The sequence below is a fragment of the Grampus griseus genome (genome assembly GCF_964374135.1).
Source record: "Grampus griseus genome assembly, chromosome: 16".
NCBI lineage: Eukaryota > Metazoa > Chordata > Mammalia > Artiodactyla > Delphinidae > Grampus > Grampus griseus.
In genome coordinates this window covers 40,589,756-40,609,859 of record NC_139010.1, presented here as the reverse complement: position 1 = coordinate 40,609,859, position 20,104 = coordinate 40,589,756, and the positions used below count along the sequence as shown (strand labels likewise).

At 44.0% G+C, this 20,104-nt stretch overlaps 2 protein-coding genes across 3 annotated transcripts in view; both read right to left on the bottom strand.

Moving 5' to 3' along the window:
* Positions 1-1,285: 1,285 nt before the first annotated feature.
* Positions 1,286-15,167, bottom strand: LOC309834278 (UPF0728 protein C10orf53 homolog; the record flags this gene model as incomplete). The annotated part of the gene is made up of 4 exons (XM_082672948.1): positions 1,286-1,350; positions 2,005-2,124; positions 10,442-10,505; positions 15,081-15,167. The coding sequence occupies 4 exons, from the start codon at positions 15,165-15,167 to the stop codon at positions 1,286-1,288; spliced, it is 336 nt and encodes a 111-aa protein (XP_082529074.1).
* Positions 15,168-19,457: 4,290 nt separating this feature from the next.
* The window catches only part of CHAT (choline O-acetyltransferase), a gene marked incomplete at both ends in the record, with an annotated part of 50,065 nt that continues 49,418 nt past the window's right edge, over positions 19,458-20,104 (bottom strand). For both annotated transcript variants that reach the window (XM_082673627.1, XM_082673626.1), the window contains one exon: positions 19,458-19,727. In XM_082673627.1, the coding sequence (XP_082529753.1) occupies positions 19,458-19,727 (270 nt within the window). The remainder of the gene's footprint in view (positions 19,728-20,104) is intronic.

The following is a 20,104-nucleotide window of genomic DNA, read 5'->3' as shown; positions in this document are numbered from 1 at the left end:
TCAGCAAAGATGATTAAATATTTCCAACATCCTAAGTGATTCGTAATCTCTGAATGAAATCTGATAAAGTGGAACTTGGGCTGAAAATGAAAATTCTATCCCCTATTTCATCACGTGCGGGAAAGAACTTGGCTAAGTGGTTTCATGGAGCACCAGATGCCTTTGCAGTTCTGGGGCGCAGGGGGGTTTGAGGTTCCCTGGAGCAAAGGGAAGGATGGCTCCCCAGGTGCAGTGAGGCTGCAGGGAGCAGGGTGGCCCCGCATCCCTGCAGGCTGTGCACCCAGAGCCAGCCGCTGCCTGTCACAGGCCCTGCAAGCCGTTCTCTTTCAACACAGCGCCCGGAGTCTTCTGTGAAGGAATCCAGCTTTCTTCTGTGATGCCTTCTTACCATGACCTCACAGTTAACATCATTAGATCAATACCTGCATTTCTCCCCTCTCCTTTACTCTACAGCTAAGAATGCATGCTACAGTTTGGTGCAAAGATCCTGAAAAGAAAATGAACGTCATTTTGACATGGCTGAGGTTGACACTGACCACAGCTAAAACACTTTTTAAACACCGCTGGCTGTGTTTTCCTCCAAGTGAGACAGGGAGCCACTTTCCCCTTCTGTCCCGGCCTCTTTCGGGCCCTCGTCAGACCAGCCTGTTGGATTGGCTAATGCAAAAGAATGCAGATCATTTTCTTGTGATCTGGAAAATAAATAAAGATTTATTTGAAAGAAAATAGATGAAGATTTGTCGTTAGGTAATTATATATTACAATGTTAAATATTATTCTGTTGGGAGCAAGAAGTAAACCTGTAAGAATAGACAGGTTTCCAAATACTGACATTAACTCCTGGTTCAGATTTTCAAAGCCCACTATTCTCCCTCCCACCACCCCCCTCCTGCCTTATCCTTAATTCTACCTCTTCCTAGCTCTTCACTGCTATACAGTGGAATCTCTGATGCTTCTGGCAACTTTGCGTTATTAGCAAGGGATGGCGCTTTGTTATTAGATTGCATTTTATTTCCTTCAAGCTCAATGTGTACCTGATATTGGAGGGCTCTCCCTATGGGTTGAGATTGAGAGATGCTGCAGATGGTGTGGTTTTATTACTTTTGCGGGCCCCGTTTCCTTGCAGCCAGGTGAGAAACCTGGCTGTGCAGGCTGAAGGACAGGGTGCGTTGCCTTGCCTGAGCCCAGCATCCACGGCCCGGAATGGCCGCTTTTGCTTGTACTGCAGAATGGCGGGAGGCACCTGCTCTTCTGCTGACTTCAGATGCCTGTTCCAATGAAGAGATCAGTAGGCATTTAGTACAGCTCTCCTGGCCTCTTTGCACCGTGGGTCTAGTTTACCATCGCCTCCTGGGGAAATAGGTATAATTTTCTTTTAGCCAGCTTTATATACCATGTCACGTTATATAAGACAAACATACGGCTTCCACTAGGAGAGCATTTCCAAAGGTCCCAGCCTTTGTAGAGTATTAGTGGATTGGGAAAGCTTTTACATTGAGCATACAGTGAGGCATGCATGATGCCAGCCTGCTGAGCCAGAAGCTCTCTGAGGCAAAGAAATCCATAGAACGTAGCTGATGATGCCATACACTGCCGGCATATCAACTCTGATCGTCTTAGCTAGCCTAGATAGAATAATCAAACAGAACAAAAACCATTTTCAAGGTAAATAATAATAAAACACACATTATTAAAATGAAAAACTACTAAACAACCTATTCTCCCTAAATTTGCACAGTCCCATTTGACGTCTAGAGCTAAAACTTCATTTTCTTTCCATCCCTCTTCTGTTTCCAGCGTTCTGGGAAGAAGCCCAGAGCATCAAGCACTTTACTGTGTATGGTTTAGGATGCGCTCATTCATGTGCCATAGAGCATGGGGCTTTGAGTAAGAATTTAAAACTCAGAAAGAAACCCAATTTGAATATGGGCAGGACACATCAACCACTTCAACTAGAAATGGAAATGCCCCAGAGAAGGCAAAATGCTGGTGGGAAGGGCTTCCCAAACTCCAAGCCTTTGATGTTGCAGTGGAAGACAACTTCTCTATTCACCACGAGTTCCACCACATTCCAGTCTTCTATCTTCTCTAGGATGGCCTGGTGTCCATCTTTAGCCAACACAGCTGGAAAAGATGGGGAAGGATGTGGGTGCCACGGGGACAGATGAACCTGATATGCAGGTGTCTTCATGGATGGCAGCGACTGGTCTGCTCTCCAGTTGTTCATGGCTGTAACTCAACATCCCTGGTGGGTGCCCACCTGGTACTGGCCCCGATGTGCCCTCCCCTTTGCTGGGAAGCACAGCCAGAGACCTGAAAAATTTTTGTTTTGGTTGTGATTTGCCCCAGAGCCATATGATCAGTGAAAATATGAGCTTTCTCTAGGAATAGTTTTGAGCCTTTCTTATAGAGGTGATGCTCAGTGTTGGAGGGGATTTACAGAATTAGGTAAAGTCTTACCCTGATGATGGAAATATAAACTGGTCACCTTTCTAGAGGGCAGTTTGGAAGTACATACCAAAAGCCTCAAATGCCTCACAAAAATTAGAATTAAAAAATGATTCTAATCTCTGGCCCAGGAAATTGCACTTATAAGAAAGCTCCCTAAGGAAAAAATCAGAAATACAGACTTTTGCAACAAGGCAGGCTTTTGCAACAAGATATTCCTTTCTGTACTATTATAATAGCAAAATACTGTGAATAACTTACATGCCCAATAATAAGAAGATGGTCAAGTAAATGGTGGCAAATGCATATGATGAGATTTTATTCGGACATTTCAAAAATGTTTATAAATTTTTAATAGCAAGAAAAATATTTGTAATATAAGCAAAAAATCAGGGTACATGTATAATATATATTAAAATGTGTATTCAGGAACTTCCCTGGTGGTCCAGTGGTTAAGAATCCACCTGCCAATGCAGGCGACACGGGTTTGATCCCTGGTCTGGGAAGATCCCATGTGCTGCGGAGCAACTAAGCCCGTGCGATACAACTACCAAAGCCAGTGCGCTCTAGAGCCCACGCGCCACAACTACTGAGCTTGTACTCCTAGAGCCCGTGCTCTGCCACAAGAGAAGTCACTGTAATGAGAAGCATGTGCACCTCAATGAAGAGTAGCCCTTGCTCACTGCAGCTAGAGAAAGCCCGCGCACAGCAATGAAGATCCAGTGCAGCCTAAATCAATCAATCAATAAATAAAAATATGTATTCAGTGCAATTCATGTGTATATATTAGGAAAAAAGAAAATATCCAGTGATTATCCCTCTGTGGTGAGATTATGAGAAACTTAAAAAAATTCTTTTAGCATATTCTAGATTTTCTATAAAAATCAGGGAAAAAAATTTTTTTAAAGCTAATGGACTAAATTTTTATTCTCCCCTTTGGAATCTGCATTTTGGTTATTACTTACATTCAACAGCTCCTTTCCTAGAGATCAGCTATGGGAAAATTGTTAGATTTATTCTCTATTGTGGAAATGCAAGGCTATATGGGTTTAGGAGAAATGATGTGCATGGGACAGCCTGGAGCTCTGTTTTCTCCAACACATTTCTCCCCACGTTTCCTGATATGTTCACCCTATAACCTCAGTGTTAGGGTTGGTTCACTAAATCACCACCTTTGGCAGTCTTCATTCGTTGGTGAGAATTGTGGTTAGAATGGAAAGAGAAATCAGATGGTGGGCATGTTTTTTAAAGTCTTAGCATTTCAATCAGTCCTATGTGGAGAAAAGCAGACAGCTATGTCAGTTAATTGCATTTAATTACAGAGACAATTGCTGTTTCAAAATGTTGCCATGTCCACTTCTTCTCTTTCAATCAGTTCAAGAACATCCAGCCCCAACTGTGAACATTTTAATTGCGTGATTTTAATTTCACTTCTGGAAAGGAACTTCAAAAAGCAACTCAGCGAGGATCTCCATTAACAAGATAGTGCTCCTTGGGTACCCAGTGGTGGCCCTAATTGTCCCTGTGACTGCTGCTAACACCTCTCTCTACAGAACACTGGCATCTTTTTCTCTGGCATATTTATGTTATTGTATCCTATTTAAGTGTCTTGTTCTTAAACATCTTTAGAGGAAGGCACTCAGTTTGGACCAGTGACTTGTTTAAATGAAGCAGTCCACCCAGTTTGGAATGGCCAGTGAATCGTCCGGGGAGGCATGAAGGTAGTTTGTGGGCAGAGAATTCTGGGGATCAGATACTCCCCCAGCAGCGCCCCCTCTGGAGAGGGGAGTTATAGCCAGAGAGGGAAAAGCTGCAAGCTGGTAGGTAGGAGGCGATTTGGCCTCCATGACCTTGGCGTTGCATTGTCTGAAGACGCTCCTGGGACATGTACTTCAATTTGATTGGGAGAAATCAGGAACAAAACAGCTTCTCCGTGCCCACCTTACACCCCACCTCTGGGGGCAAGGTGCTACCTCTATTCTGATAACACATAATACCAGCTCTCTAAATCCTGGGGGTTCTGGAGAGAAGGGGTGAAGGTTCCACCTGGGGCCGGTCCCTGTGACCGGGAGTGTAAGGGAGGAGGGGCTCTGTAGAAGGAGACCTGGGAAGGTGTGTACCCCACAACCTGCTATGGCCCTTTCCCTGCAGAGCACATCTCACCAAGCCTCATGTAACATCTGCGTTTGGAGTTTGTTTTATGAGAACAGCAGCACTATTTCGTGGCAAGGTTTACCTAAGAAATAAGGTTTAATCCACCGAATAACCCACCCTATGGAGGTGGCGGCAGTGCCAAAAATGGGAATATGCCTCAACATCTGAGCAAATGACGTCCCACAGGAAGAAGTCCTCCTCATCATACCATGTCAGTCCTCATTTTGCCTTACAAAGCCCCGTGTCTCCTTCACTGACCACAGTCCATCCTCCCCCCCGCCCCACCCTGGGCCTGGTGTTAATACAGCTTGTTGAATAAACAAGCTCCTAATGGCGCTGGGCACCTCCAACGATTCTTTTGGACCCCGAGTGACGTAAATCTGAGTCTCATCAAAGCGATAAGCCACCTCTGAGTCTACTTCATCTACTCATCCTCAGGATGCCTGTCCCCTTCTCACCACTCCAGGATGTGTTGAGCCCAGCTGCAGGGCGGCCAGTGCAGGCTTAAGGGATCAAACTCGGAGAAGCACCAGAATTCCTGCAGCTCATCCAAATGCCACCTCTCTATATGGAGGACACATTTTTTTCCTATGAGCTGCTATGGGTTGTCTATTCAAAGAAAGGTCAGATAAATATACTCCATGCAACAAAGTCTTTGCAAAGGCAGTGGCTAAACTCCAGCATAAATCAACCAGAAGCTGTAAGGCCACCCGCAGAAAACCTGACTCTTTGAAGTGGCATCTCATTCTTCAAGGGGGATCTGGGTGAACTGGAGGGTTATGGAAAAGCCTCCCTCTTCTCAGTACTGGTGGAATCGTGTGCCACCTGCAAATGATTTACATGTTCCTGGTTAGGAAGTCAAGGCAAACAGACAGGCATCTCCCCCTCCTCTGCTCGGCACAGATGCAAAGCCAATGACTATTAACGTGTGTAGCTAATGCATAGCTAGGGACAGGAGGATGGTACACAGAGCAACTTAGCTAAATAAGGATGGATTCTATTCTTATGAGTCTTTTCCTTTTTAGCAGGTCATTTGGCAGACTTAAGTACAGCAGGCAAGGCACAACCATGGCGAGGGAAATTAACACTTCTTGTTCAGCATTAGTTAGTTTAATTTCATCAGTATTGAGGCCATAGTCAGGACACTTTTGCTAAGCTATTATAATTCATGGGTAATAAAGAAAGAAATAAACTTTTCAGATTGCTTAAGGCATGGTAAATTCAGGAGAGATCAGGCATATTTCCAAAGCCAGCAGGGTTTCGGGAAATGATAAAAGGGCTATGATTTTTAAAGAAATGCACAGAACTCAGAGGCAGATTTTACAAATGAGAGCCTGCAAATGCACCACTCTGTGCTTGGTGTGATGTTAGTTGGGTCTAAAATGATGGGGGGAGTGTTGAACAGAGAAAGGGGAGCAGATGCTCCCTGCTTTGCTTCTGTTAACACCCCGGCATTTGTCACCAGCCCTCAGTAAATGTTGGCTGCCAGTATTATATGAACTACCATTCAGGGAGATACAAAGCTAACTTTAAAAATCAACCACCTGCTGATACCTTGCAATACTCAAGTCTCCTTCAATCATAAAAATTCTCCCCTTGATCCTCTTAAAATACGCCTTCCCCTCCCCTACTGTGGGAAGAGCTGCCTGGGCTCTTTATTTCCTCATCTCTACCACTCCTCTACCTCCTGCAGTTGGAGCCTCTGCCCACCTTCTCCTGAACTTGCATCGTCAGAGGCGAAGACCCATTAGCACATTCAGTGGCTCACCCAGTTCTCCCCCACCCTTCCAGCAGATTCATGCTCTGATCTATCTCCTTTCTTGCTTCTTAAAACACTTGTGCTGGTAAAAACATATTTTAAACTCTAAAACTTTATCAGATTATAAATGTAATGCAGACTGATGAGTTCTTAAAAACCTTAAAAATTACAGAAAAGGACACAGATTTAAAAATCGCCTATAATTCTTCCCCTCCCCCTCCTTTTGTCTTTTTCAGTGGAAGTGAGATCATAGTGTGCATAAAATTCCGGAATATGCTTTATTCCTTTAACACAATGGCTGTGGCAATCCAGCCCCATCAGTACACACAGATCTGCCGTGTTGCGTTTCATGTGACAGATGTACTGCGATATATCCAGTCATTCCTTTTTCCGGTCGTTTCCAATTTTTCAAGATGACCAAGGAATGCAGAAAATCTTCATGGGCATGTTTCCATGTACATGTGCGAGTTTTTATATATTTATGAAACTGAGAAATGGAGTAGCTGGATTCTACAGTATACAGTTAAATTTTAAGACACTGCCAGGTTGCCCCCCAAAGTTACTGTGCCAACTTCCCCTCCCATCACAGGTCTTTGGGAACACTCTATGTCCTTCATCAACCATGGATTTATCTTTTTCTAGAGATAACTCCTGCTAACAGTTTGGTGCCTATTAGCTATTTTCTTCTTGAACTCCTCATCTCACTTGCCTTCTGTACCTCCAGATTCTCTGCTACCGTTGCAGCCCTCAGAGGGACCACTGCCCATGTCCTGTGGTCTGCCTGGTTCTGACTTTCCTTGCTTCTTCCAGTCTCACCTTCTGTGGTTCCAGCGTTCGCTCCACGCAGGTTCATTTTAACTAGTATTTTTCAGTCCTTCAGATATGCCAGGCACAGTTCCAGACTCTGGAACAGAGCAGAGAACAGAACAGACAAGAATCCCTGAGCCCCTGAAGCATTCATCCCGGTAGGAGAGAAGGATAACAAGAGAAATAGGTGAAATATATGTTATGTTGGATACCAATGAGCGCTAGGAAGAAATAAAAGAGGAGGGAAGGGAGATAAGGAAGAGGGAGACTGAGGGAAGTGTCGACATTGTCAGTGGAGATGCTCAAGGAAGACCTGTCTGTGAAGGTGACTTTTGAGAAAGACCTGAAGGCTGAGAGAGTAAAGAGAAAAGACCAGGGACTTCCCTGGTGGCGCAGTGGTTAAGAATCTGCCTGCCAATGCAGGGGACACGGGTTCGAGCCCTGGTCCGAGAAGATAAGTAGCAACAGGGGGAGATGAGGTCAGAGAAGTCATCAGGAGCCTGGCAGGCCACTGTAGGAGCAACCAGAATGTTCTCGGAGGCAAGGGCCATGCTCTGACTCAGGTTTAATGGCATCACCTGGCTTTGAGAACATACTGCAGGGGACAAGGTGGTCGCAGGGGGCTCAGTGAGAAAGCCAGGGCGGTGATCCAAGCAAGAGATGACTGACGGTGGCTTGGACAAAGAGACTGAGGGTGGTGGCAGGGAGGTTAAGGCATGGTTGAATTCTGTCGGGATACTTTGAAGATAGAGCCAACAGAATGTGCTGCTAGACTAGATGGGGTGTGTGAGGGAAAGAGAGTAGAGAAAGATGCCTGCAAGGTTTTTGGCTTGAGTAAGTGAAAGAATGGCACTGCTATGAACCGAGATGGAAAAAATGCAGGAGGGACTGGTGAGTATTAGGAGTCTGGTTTAGATATTTTGGACATATTGGTCCGAGATGCCTATTAAGCATCCCAATGACAATGAGAGGTCCTGACTGCAGATATATGATCTGCAAATCTTTTCTCCCATTCTATAGATTGTCTTTTCACTTTTTTAGTAGTGTCCTTTGATGCACAAAAGTTTTTAACTGTAATGAATTTCAGTTGTTCTGATTTTTGTTTTGTTGCCTATGCTTTTGGTGTTCAAGACATACTTGCCAAATCTAAGGTCATTCAGAATTGCCCCTATGTTTCCTTCTAAGAGTTTTTTAGTTTCTAAATTTAGACCTCTGATCAATTTCGAGTTAATTTTTATATATGGTATAAGGGTCTAACTTCATTCAAAAGATATTCATGTAGATATCCACTTTCCCCAGGACAAATTGTTAAAGAGAATGTTCTTAATGCATTGAGCAGTCCTGACTCTCACGACAAAAGTCAATTGACTATAAAGGTGATGGTTTACTTCTAGACTCTCGATTCTATTCCATTGGTCTATATACTTATCCTTATGACAGTACCACACTATTTTGATTACTATAACTTTGAGTAAGTTATGAAATCAGCAAGTGTGATACCTCCAACTTTGTTCTTTCTTGAGATTGTTTGGGCTAGTCTCAGTCCCTTGAAATTACCTATGAATTTTAGGATGAGTTTTTCCATTTCTGCAAAAACACCACCATTGAGATTTTGATAGGAATTGCATTGAATCTGTATACTGCTTTGGGAAGTATTGTCATCTAACAATATTAAGTCTTTCAATCCATGCACATGGTATATTTTTCCATTTACTTAGGTTTTCTTTGATTTCTTTTAGCAATTTTTGTAGTTTTCAGTGTATAAGATTTGCACCTCCTTGGTTAGATCTGTTCATATGTGTTTTGTTCTTTTAGATGCTATTGTAAATGGAATTGTTAACTTCCTTTTGAGATGGTTCATTGTTAGTTACAGAATTACAATTGATTTTTGTGTGTTGATATTTTTAAATTAATTAATTACTTTTTGGCTGCATTGGGTCTTCGTTGCTGCGCGTGGGCTTTAGTTGTGGCGAGCGGGGGCTACTCTTTGTTGTGGAGCACGGGCTGTAGGCACGCAGGCTCAGTAGTTGTCGTGCACGGGCTTAGTTGCTCCGCAGCATGTGGGATCTTCCCGGACCAGGGCTTGAACCCGTGTCCCCTGCATTGGCAGACGGATTCTTAACCACTGCGCCACCAGGGAAGTCCTGTGTGTTGATTTTGTATAGTTAAACTGTGCTGATTTTTTTTATTAGTTCAAACAGTGTTTTTGTAAACTCTAGGGTTTTCTAGCCAGACACTGGATCTGGAGCACAGCCCCCTGAACCTCGCCTCCCATCTCCATCCTCTTAGGGAGTACTGTTACTTTTACTTTAATCCACTATCCCTTTAAGGCTGTCCTGGTCCAAGCTACTATCATCTCTCCCCTGGACCACCACAACCATCCCTTGTCTCCCTGCTTCCATTCTTGGCCCCCTCTAATCTGTTCTACTCACAGCAGCCACAGTTTATTTCCCCTGTCTAATACTACATAGCCCTGCAGGATCTGGTCCCTGTCCACCTCTCTAGCCTCATCTTCCCATCAGTTCAACAAATACATAGGTCATTTGTTCATGCTTCCAGCCTTTGCAGATATTAGTCCCCCTACCTGGAGTGCTCTTTCTTCCTTTACCTGGTTAGCTTCTCCTCATTCTTTAAAGCTCAACTCAGATGTAATTCAGGCAAGTAAACCTTTCCAGATCTCTGTCCTCTCCCCTCCAATTATGGCCAGTGGCAGGTCCCACTATGATTACGCTCCTGTGTCAGAGCCTTGGCACAGCTGTCAGTTAGCAGTCAACAATGACACAGTCACTTCAAGGACACGTATCATGTTCACCAGTGTGTCCCCAGTACCTGGAAGAGTGTCCAACACATATTACTTGCTCAGTGAAGGTTTGTTGCATGAATGGATGATCAAGGGACAGACTCTCTGCCATTTTTCAGCCACGTACCTTGGAAAAGTCACTTAATATTCCTGCTTCTCAGTTTCCCAATGTGTAAAGCAGGGTATGTAATATTTTCTATCCAGGTAATTTGCATTTACTACCCAGCACCCAGTGGGCTCACAGTGTATGTTTCTTCCTGCTCTAATATTGAGGCAGCAGAAGCCAGAAGAAGATGCTAAAACATCCTGCAGCTGTGGGGCTTAGGGCCGACTTTCCAGAGGAAGTGGCACTCGGTCTAGGTCTGAGGAATGAAGGAAGTCTAGGCAGAGGGCACAGCCGGCACAGATGCTCAGAGGCTGCGGTGTACCTGGGCGCACTCAACTGGGTGGCCCTTTGGCGCTCAGCTGCCTACCTAACAGGCCCTCCAAGCGGTAGGTGCGGTGCTCCACTGACAGGCCGACTGAGCTGTACGGCCCCTAGGGCATGATGACCAACGCGTTCCTGGGCGTGGCCGGGCCTCCTGCTGGGGTTACGGGGCAGTACACGCTGCTAGGTAACTGCTTTTCAGGCCCTTGGGAATGGGCGTGGTCGTGCGTGGGTGGGCAGGGCCACGAAGGGTGGGCATGGAGCTCGAAGATCCCCTGCACCCCAAGTCCTCTGCCAAGTGCCTGGCGTAGGGACTGGGGGTGAGGAGTCTCCCTTCTTGAATGCCTGCACCAACTACTGTATGCCCTCTGCTGGGGTGCAAAAAGGCCACTTGCTCTCGTCACTGGCGCAGCCCGGTAAACACGGAATTTCAACTTGGTACGGCAAGTGTTAATGATAAATAACAACAATAGCCAACGTTTACAGCTAGTTACAGAAAGTATGTGTCAGGCGACAAGCTAAGCACCTTCCGTGTTATCTCGTTTAATCATTTTACCGTTTCTATGAAATAGGCTGTAATTTGTATTTACAAAACTGAGCGTCAGAGGTGTCAAGTAACCTTCCCAGGCAAGTCAGGCGTGTGGCATGGACTGGAAACCTTTGTAAGGTTTACATAGGTGCCTTTTTATTGATCCTGCCTGGGGTTTGTTGGGACACTTAAAACTTTGAATTTAAATCCTTCACCTGTTTTCGGAAAATTTTGAGCCATTATCTCTTCACATATTGCTTCTGTCCCATTTTCTCACTTTTCAGGGACTCCAGTTAAATGTACGTAAGACTTTCTCAATGTATTCTCACTGTATTCCTGCTGTATTCTTCGCACAGTCTCTTCTCTCCTGTGTTTTTCTCTCTTTCTTTCTTCCGTGCTTCTTTTGGGATTGTGTGTATGTGTGTATTCATGGATTGATTGATTGATTCATTCATTCATTCATTTTTACCTGTAATCCATTTTACTAATTTTTCTGCAGTTGTGTCTTAAATACTATCAAAACCATTAATCTGGTTATTTCAGTTATTTATTTTTCAATTCAAGAATTTTAGTTTGGTCCCTTTTCAAATTTGCTGTGCCACTTTTTAGAGTTCAGTTTCTTGCCAAGTTTTTCAGTTTGGTTTTATCTTCTTGATCATAGTAAAAATACTTGTTTTATAGTCTGTGTTTGGGAATTCCATTCTCTAGAGACCCCATGTGTCTGTTTCTGTTGTTATTTCTGCTAGTTTCTGTCATTTTGTCTTGTCTCCTAGAGTGCTTGGTTTCCTTTAATTGTGTACTGGACATTGTACTAGAAAAATTATTTGTGGAAATAAGTTGAGGCCAAGAAAGATGTTATTTTCCTCTATAGATGACTTTATTTTTCACTTCTTGCCAGGTCCTAGTGGCACCAGCAACCCAGGATCATCTTAATACAATTTCAGGACTTGAGATTTTCTGAGCCATCCAGATGGCCTGAAACTGGGCTGCAGTCCATGTGGAGGTTGGTTTATTTATATTTTTTCCTCATTTCTGTGGTGCAGTCTTTTTGGATCCTAACCCAATGAGGATTGTAGATTACCAGGCTTCCCCCCCTTGGTGGTGTTAGACTCCAATTTTTGTTAAGCCTAACTCTGCAAACTCCAAATTGCATCTCATCTTCTAGGTTGCCTATTCAATATCACTAGATAGTTCCAGAGAAAAAGTATCTCCAGTGCTATGCTTACTCTCATCCTCTTCCTGATCTTAATCCAGTTAGCTCTTTTCTTGATTTTCAAGAAGATTTAAAAAAACATATGTGACAGATTTTTAAAGATGTCTTATGTAGGAAGCATAGTCTGAATTAAACTACTCTACCGTTATCAGAAACAGAAGTTCACCCATTGAATATTTCGCCGGAGTTGCATTGAATCTAGAAATCGATTTGGGGAAAACTGAATCTTTCTGACGCCTTCCTATTTATTATATTGAAATACCTCTCCTTTATTTAGATCTTCTTCAATGTCTTTAAGTATAGTTTATTATTATCTGTGCATGGCTCTGCATGTCTTTTGTTAAACTTATTGCAAGTTTCTATTGTAAGTTGTGTATTTCACATTGTGATTTTATTGCTGTATAAAATGAAGATGACTTTTATATATTGATTTTATATAAGCTACCTTGACCGTTTCTTATGATTTCTATTAATTGTAGATTCTTTTGAGTTTTCTATGTAGACAATCATACTGTCTACAAACAATGATAATTTTATTTACTTGAGTAAGCCTTTCTTTTTTCCTTCTTATTGGACAGGCTAGAACCTCTAGTGGAATGAAGAAAAGAAGTGATAATACTGCCTATCGTCTCCTTAACCCTGATTTTATTTTAGTTTTATTTTTTAAATATTTATTTATTTATTTTTGGCTGCGTCGGGTCTTAGCTGCGGCACGCGGGCTTCTCTCTAGTTGTGGCGCGCGGGCTCTAGAGCGCATGGGCTTAGTTGCCCCGCACATGTGGGATCTCAGTTCCCCGACCAGGGATTGAACCCGGGTCCCCTGCATTGGAAGGCAGATTCTTAACCACTGGACCGCCAGGGAAGTCCCCTTACCCTGATTTTAAAGGATAGAAAACATTTCCAACATTTACCTATTTAGGATGATGTATATTGTATGTTTTTGTAGATTTTTGTCAAGCTAAGTTCTTTTCTAATTCCATTTTACTATGAGTTTTTTAAAATTATGAATGACTGTTGAATTTTTTGAATGTATTTTAGTGATTTTAATGATTAGAATGATCCTATTATTTTTATTCTTTAGGCTGTTGATGAGTAAATGACATTTAGATATCTTCTAATATTAAAATACTTTGCATTCTTAGATAAACCTGAATTGATCATGGGTGTATTATTTCTTTTATATTCTGTTAGAATTTGTTTGCTAGTATTTCATTTAGGATTTTTGGATATATATGCATGAGTTAAATGGGCCTGTAGTTTTTTTTTTTTTTTTTTTTTTTCGGTACGTGGGCCTCTCACTGCTGTGGCCTCTCCCTTTGCGGAGCACAGGCTCCGGACGCGCAGCCTCAGCAGCCATGGCTCACGGGCCCAGCCGCTCCATGGCATGTGGGATCTTCCCAGACCGGGGCATGAACCCGTGTCCCCTGCATCAGCAGGCGGACTCTCAACCACTGCGCCACCAGGGAAGCCCGGGCCTGTAGTTTTTCTTTGTATGTCCTAGTCTGGTTTGGATATTAAAGTTACACTGGCTTCAGAGAATAAATAAGGGAGTATAGAAGAAGAGGGAATATCCCTTTATTTATTTTGTATACAACTGAAATGAGTACTTCTTAGAATGTTTGGTAAAACATGTCTATAAAATTTAATGTTCTTGACATCCCCCGTTTTTCCCCCGAGTGGGAAGACTTTAAATTATCACTTTGGTTTAAGATTTATAAGACTATCCAGAAATTTTATTTCTTCTTACATCAGTTTTAGTCAATTATATTTTTCTAAGAATTTTTCTGTTTTTAATCTGTTTTTAAATTTATTGCCATAAAGTGGTTGATGTGTTTTTGTTATCCTTTTATCATCTACTTTATTGTAGTTATGTCAGCTTTTTATTCATATTATTATTTATTTCTGACCTTCTCTTTTTATTTTATTGGTTTTACCAGAGACTTGTCTATTTTGTTAGTCTTTTCAAAGAATCAACTTTTCCTTTATTTAGCTTCTCTATTGTTTTTTGCTTTCTCTTTCACTGAGAGCTGTTTTTATCTTTATTACTTTCTTTGAGTTTACTGTTCCTTCTGCTTTCTTTGAGTCTATTGTTTGGTCCTTTTTTCTTACTTTTAAATTACACTTAGCTCATCAATCTTGAGTCTTTCCTCTTTTCTGATGTAAGTATAAATTTCCCTCAAAGCATCGCTTTTGCTGTATCCCAGAGGTTTTGATATGAAGTATCTTTATTATCATCCTGCTCTAAGTATTTTAAAATTTCCATTATTATCTCTTTTTTGACTATGAGTTTTAGAATGGTGTGTTTTCTGGATTTTGTAATATTCTTAACCATTTTCTCTTTGAATAGTGCTTTCCCCCCACTGTATCTAATCTCTCCTTTGTGAACTTCTATATGTATCTCTCCTGTACTTTTATTTTTTATATATTGTTAAACACATCTATTTCATGGCTTCTCTTTGAGTCATCTCTTTTCTCCAGCCTTTGTGATATTATTCACCTGTTTCTTTTATCCGCTGCTTTCCCTCCTGTGAGCCATCTCTTGTGCTGTTTGTATTTTTTGACTGTGAGCTCATTTTTAATGGAGTGTTTTCCCCCTGGGGGTTTGGTGTGTCCAGGGTTGTGGAGAGCGGTTTTATACTTGATTCTGCTGAGGCCCTTCGGATCTTACTAACCCAGGCAATTTAAATAAACTATTGGCTTGGAATTCCTGCTTTACAGATAAGGTGTATACATTCAGATTCTATATCCACATGTGGCATAAGCTTATAATTAGATTTCTCATGGATCTCTTTTTTCCACCATCTGCAGCCCTGAGTGAATGGCCTGGTTCCTTAATGCTCCCCTGGGCTGATGGGAAGAGTGTTTCTAGTCCTTTTTAGAAAAGTGTTGGGACACCCCTCTGAGGTTCCTTTTTTGTGAGGGGTGTTTAGCTGTATCTCCCACCTCGGCTGGGCTGAGGTTACGTCCTGTCAACTTGCAGGGGTGGAAAAGCCCACTGTCAACCACTGGAGTCTGTGTCTGGTCCGACATACCTTTAGCTCCCACTCACTGCTCTGTTTTGAACAGCCTTTTTTTTCTGGAATGTGGGGATTTCTTTTCTTTCTTTTGAACTTGACTCTATGTTTAAAATTTCCTTCCTCTTTGTGTGTATGTTTTTATAGGCAGAAGGGGCCCTTCTGTACCAGCTCAGCCTGCCATTTTGCAGGCTCCTTAAATATAAGAAATGGAGACCAAGGACAGAATCCTGGGGTCCAACGATATAAAAGGAACAGAAATAGAAAGTGAAATCCCACAAGGAGGTGGAAGAAGCAGAAAGAAAAGAACAAGGAGAGAGCTGGTCCTTAGGGAATGAGGGAGAACAGGGCTTTGAGAAAGATGAGGCCAGCTTTTCCCCCAGATGCCATACTATTCATCCTGCAGACTCAAGAGGCCTCTTTGGAAAGAAAACTCAGAGAAACATAAAAGCAGGGAGACTGCCTGAATTTATAAAGGGAAACCAAGGTACTGGTTTTGTCTCTACCCGCAAGAAGAACTGCTTAGGAGTAATTTGGAAACTCATGGCTGCTCTTGTGAACCTAGGAAGGACTCCTCCTTACATTTTTACCTGAATGTACCAATGGCTACCTCTCAGGACCTTCAGAGACAACAAGGAGGGGGTGGCATTATTTTGCATGTTGGGGGTTGGCTTGCCTGTTGGTACTCTTCTCTGTCACCTATATCTTGTTATTTTGGGGCCACGTGTGATATATGTGATCAATAAGAACAAACTCACATTACTTTCCTCCTGTTCCTTCCTATCCCCCCCCCATTGCTCCCGGAATATTCTTAGCCATTGTCTTTTTGGATAATGCTTTTCTGCATCCCAGTCACACAAATTCATACACTTTAAAGTTCGATTTGGGCTTCTATTTGAAGGAAGCTCAGTTCTGGTTCTGTGGATCCTTGGGGCTGTGGAGGGGATGTTGCAGCTGGGAATATACCTGTGCAGGGTGCAGGAACCTCTGTGCACATGTACCTGTGAGCCTGCAGGAAGGCTGTTAAGTTTTTACATCACTTTGAAGTTTTCGAACAGTGACCATCTTCTGTCATCTTGCTACAACCCTGGAAATGGGTAGTGCTGATATCAACATCCCCATTTTACAGGTGAGGGAACTGAGGGCTAGAGAGGTGAAAGTGACATCCCCAAAGTCACTCTGTCTCTAACAGCAAGCTAGAGACAGACCTGGGGCTCCAGTTTAGGCATCCCACCTCTGAGCTTGATGCTTTTCCCTCCACTTCATTCTGCTTATGCGTGTTCGTGCAGGCTTGAGTGGAAACACCCATCTCTACACCCAGGTTTCTGTCAACCTGATCACAAACATCCCATGAAGCCTCTCTGACCCTCACCCCCACCCCATGGTGGCATGCCACACACTAGGAGAGACTAAGTTCCTTCCCCCCTTTTCTCTCCCAACCCCTGTCTTTTAGACAGCTGCCACTGCTGCTGTCAGACCTCAGAGGCGAATGAATTGTTGACCCAGCTCACAGAATTTACTACAGGATTTTTATAGCATTTCTGGGTAGAAACAATAGCCAACACCATCTTTCTTGGCATTACATTTTATTGAATACAGACTTACAGTCTTTAAATTATTTGAATATAGTGCTTTCAATATACAGTTCTTTAGTCATACATATATTTCTTTAGAGCACAAAACTGTAACCTAAAATTGAAAGGCTATAAATACACATGTACATATCGCCATAAATCTAGAACTATTTTATAAAAATAGAACTCAAATATCAACTTTATATATTTTGAAACTTAGCAATATTGTAAGGTGGCCACATACATTTTTATTATGCATCACTGTCCCCCAAATGTCTGTCTCCAAGTTTCATTTTCCATCCCTTTGGGGACACTTGGAACAGTCTCCTTTACCAGGGTCCCCACAGAGATGCCCATGGCCATGGCTCAGCATTGCCTTTACATAAGGCTCAGTGCACCCACCAGTTCTTGGAGGGGGAAGACCAGCTTCCAGCCTCTTCCTCAGAGGGAGGAGGTGTTCCCTCCAGCCAAATGTCTGCCATCCACACATGGTTGATATCCGAATATACAGAGACAGGTTCCTTTCCCTATGCTCAGAGAACGGCAGATATGAGTTTGGTTCTGTCAAATCAGTGTAGAAAGGTTGAAACAAACATCACTTGAACAATACCTGCTGGGGTAACATCATCCTGACAGCAGGCACCAGTGCCCACCTGCTTGTGGAAAGCCCTTTACACACGTGCTATACAATCCTGACAACCTCACAAGGCCGGGACACTCTTTTCCCCATTTGATGTTGGAGGCAATTGAGTCTCTGGGCTTTTAAGTTTCTTGGCCAAGGTCAGTGGGTCTGCCTGATCCCCCAAACCAGAGTTCTCTGCCTGCCCAGAAATCCATGGAGAGAAACCAGAAGAGAACTCGGATCTTCACCGTGGTCATTTGATGAGAACAGATAAGTGGCTTTGGGTCAACCTACAGCAGGTGGACAGCAGTTCCCCAAACATTCCCAGAACTCTTGGGCTGCACCTTTCCAGGGGGAGCAGGAAGGTGGACGTGTGAGGGAAGGAGCATGGACCTGTAGACCAATAATTCTGAAGGGCAGTGCCAGAATCTCCCAGATCATCCAATAGAAATCTGCAATCTAAAACCAGGGGTTTAAGGAATTCACTACATTGGGCTGTTTGTGTTACAAAGAGCCCAGTAAAAGTTAAAATGCCCATCCCATCTCAGCCCTGCCGGCTTCCATACAGGTCAAAGTGCAGAGAGGTGGCGCAGTGGTCTGAAGAAGGGACACGTGCAGGGTCCCTGGGCCAGTGTGGAGGGCTCAGAGTGATACAGAGCAGGATGGGCAGGGGCAGGGAGGCTTTTCCAGAAAACCCCGCAGGGAGCATGGCAGAACTCAGTGTGATGGGAGCTCAGTTCTGCACCTCCTCTGGACAGAGGCAGGCTGCCTCAGCTTTTTGCAGTTTTGATTTTTCTGGTTGCTTTCCCATAAAAGTATGCCCCAGCAGAAAGTGCCTCTCACATCTCCTCCACGATCACAGCCTCCCCAGACAATCTCACCTCGGCTCTGTGGACTGTCTGCCCCTCTGTCAGGGCTGGCTCTTCATGTGGCCATTCCCTTCTCCCAACCCCTCTCTCTGCCAGCTGTGCCCTCAGCCCCCAGGCCAGTGGAGAGCCCTGCTCTGGGCTCCTCCACATGAGGTTTTAGGCAGAATCCCTAGATAACATCCTCCACATAAAGGAGCCCAGCTGTCCAAGGGTGCCCTGCTTAGGCCGCTGAGATCTGAAATTAACGTCACAGTGGTTTTCTTAAAAGCCTCTCTTAAGAATGAACAGAACAAAACAAATAAACAACAGCAGCAGAAAACCCCCGAAGCATCCCTCTCTCCTCTAAGAGACAGATCACCTATCAGGGCATGTTTCTTGTGAAGGCGGGTGGGAATGCAACCAGAAAAAATGCAAGTGGCAGGATCCCTGGGGAAGTGGCCCCTGCCACGTCCCCGGGGAAAGCAGGGAGCAGCAGCTACTCCAGGGCAACGGTAGACCATTTCTTTTCCCTTTTAGACTAGCTGGACCAGATTTTCTGAACTCAATGGAAGGCTGCTTCCGGGAGGCAAAAGGAGAAATGTGTCTGCAGGCCCAGATCATTATATTTTAAATTAACTTGTGCTCTGTGTGTGTGTGTGTGTGTGTGTGTGTGTGTGTGTGTGTGTATGTGTGTATGTCGGGGGGTGGGTTAGTGCTTACAGGCCTGTGTGTCTCGGGGCAGGTCATTCTGAATGCCGTGATCAGACTGCTTTGAATCTGAAAACAAAGCCCCCTACTCCTCCCAAAAAGACACAAGGTAATGACCTGGAGTTAGCCTCTTCCTTTGTGGTTCATTTGGGTACATTGCACATAATAAGGTGACTCTTTCGTTGGGCAGAAACATCACCTGGACACGCTAGGTCCTGCTGGGAAGCAAACCAATATTAAGCTTCCATGGCCATGGAGGGAAGTCAGTGGTGCCTTCCCCATCTCGCCCAGGCCACCTCTGGGCCAGGCTGGCTTTATATCCCAGTGCGCAGGCCTGAGGGCACCTTGATCAATGATGACGATTCCCATGCATCATGAGGGACGCTTTCCTCCTAACACTCCAGCTTTGTGTGATGCCTCAGTATGGGCTGTGTGTTGGGTCCATAGTTACAGGGGAGCTACAGAAAGCTGGGGTAAGGGTTGGGACAGGGGTTCGGCAGGGTCTGGCAGCTGCAGAATGCTGGGTTTGAGGAGGTGAAACCTAGTGGCAGCAGTTAAGGTTGGTGCCCCTGGCTGGGCCTTGTTACTTTTTCCTTTGTCACCAGTGGCTTGCCTGTGGCACACGGTGGCCGACTGCAGAGGCCTCTCATTTCAATGAGGCTTTCTTCCACAGCTTTTGCAAACTTGGTTGAAGAGGTCTCTTTGCAGCCATGGAAGCTGGAGATGCAGAAAAGGATGCTCTCTGGCTGGGGGTTGTAGCAGGCGCCGTAGCCATTAGGTACCACAGGACCATAGCAGCAAAACATCTCCATGGTGGTGGGCACCTGGAGGAGAGGACAGGTCAGAAGCTGCTTGTTCTGAAAGTCTGCTATAAAGCATGGCGTTCCAACAACCCGGGGGCCTCGATGGGATATTTGCTTCTTTTTGACTATTTTCCACCTGGGTGTTTGACTGAATTAACCCCATCAACTGATTGCTTCATCATGGATGGCCACAGCCAGAGTCGTCAAAACAAACCCATCTAACTGCATGAAATCAGAAGAAGAAGGGCCGTAAGGTCCTCCCTGGTGTGAAATCTGCTCTACTTGTGAAGTCAGAAGCTCCCAGAGTGACCTGGTGCTGGGTCTCAGCCGAGTCTCTCCTTCACCTGGGGGCTGTTTGAATCACCGAGGCAATCAGAGCAATTTACTAAATGGTACCC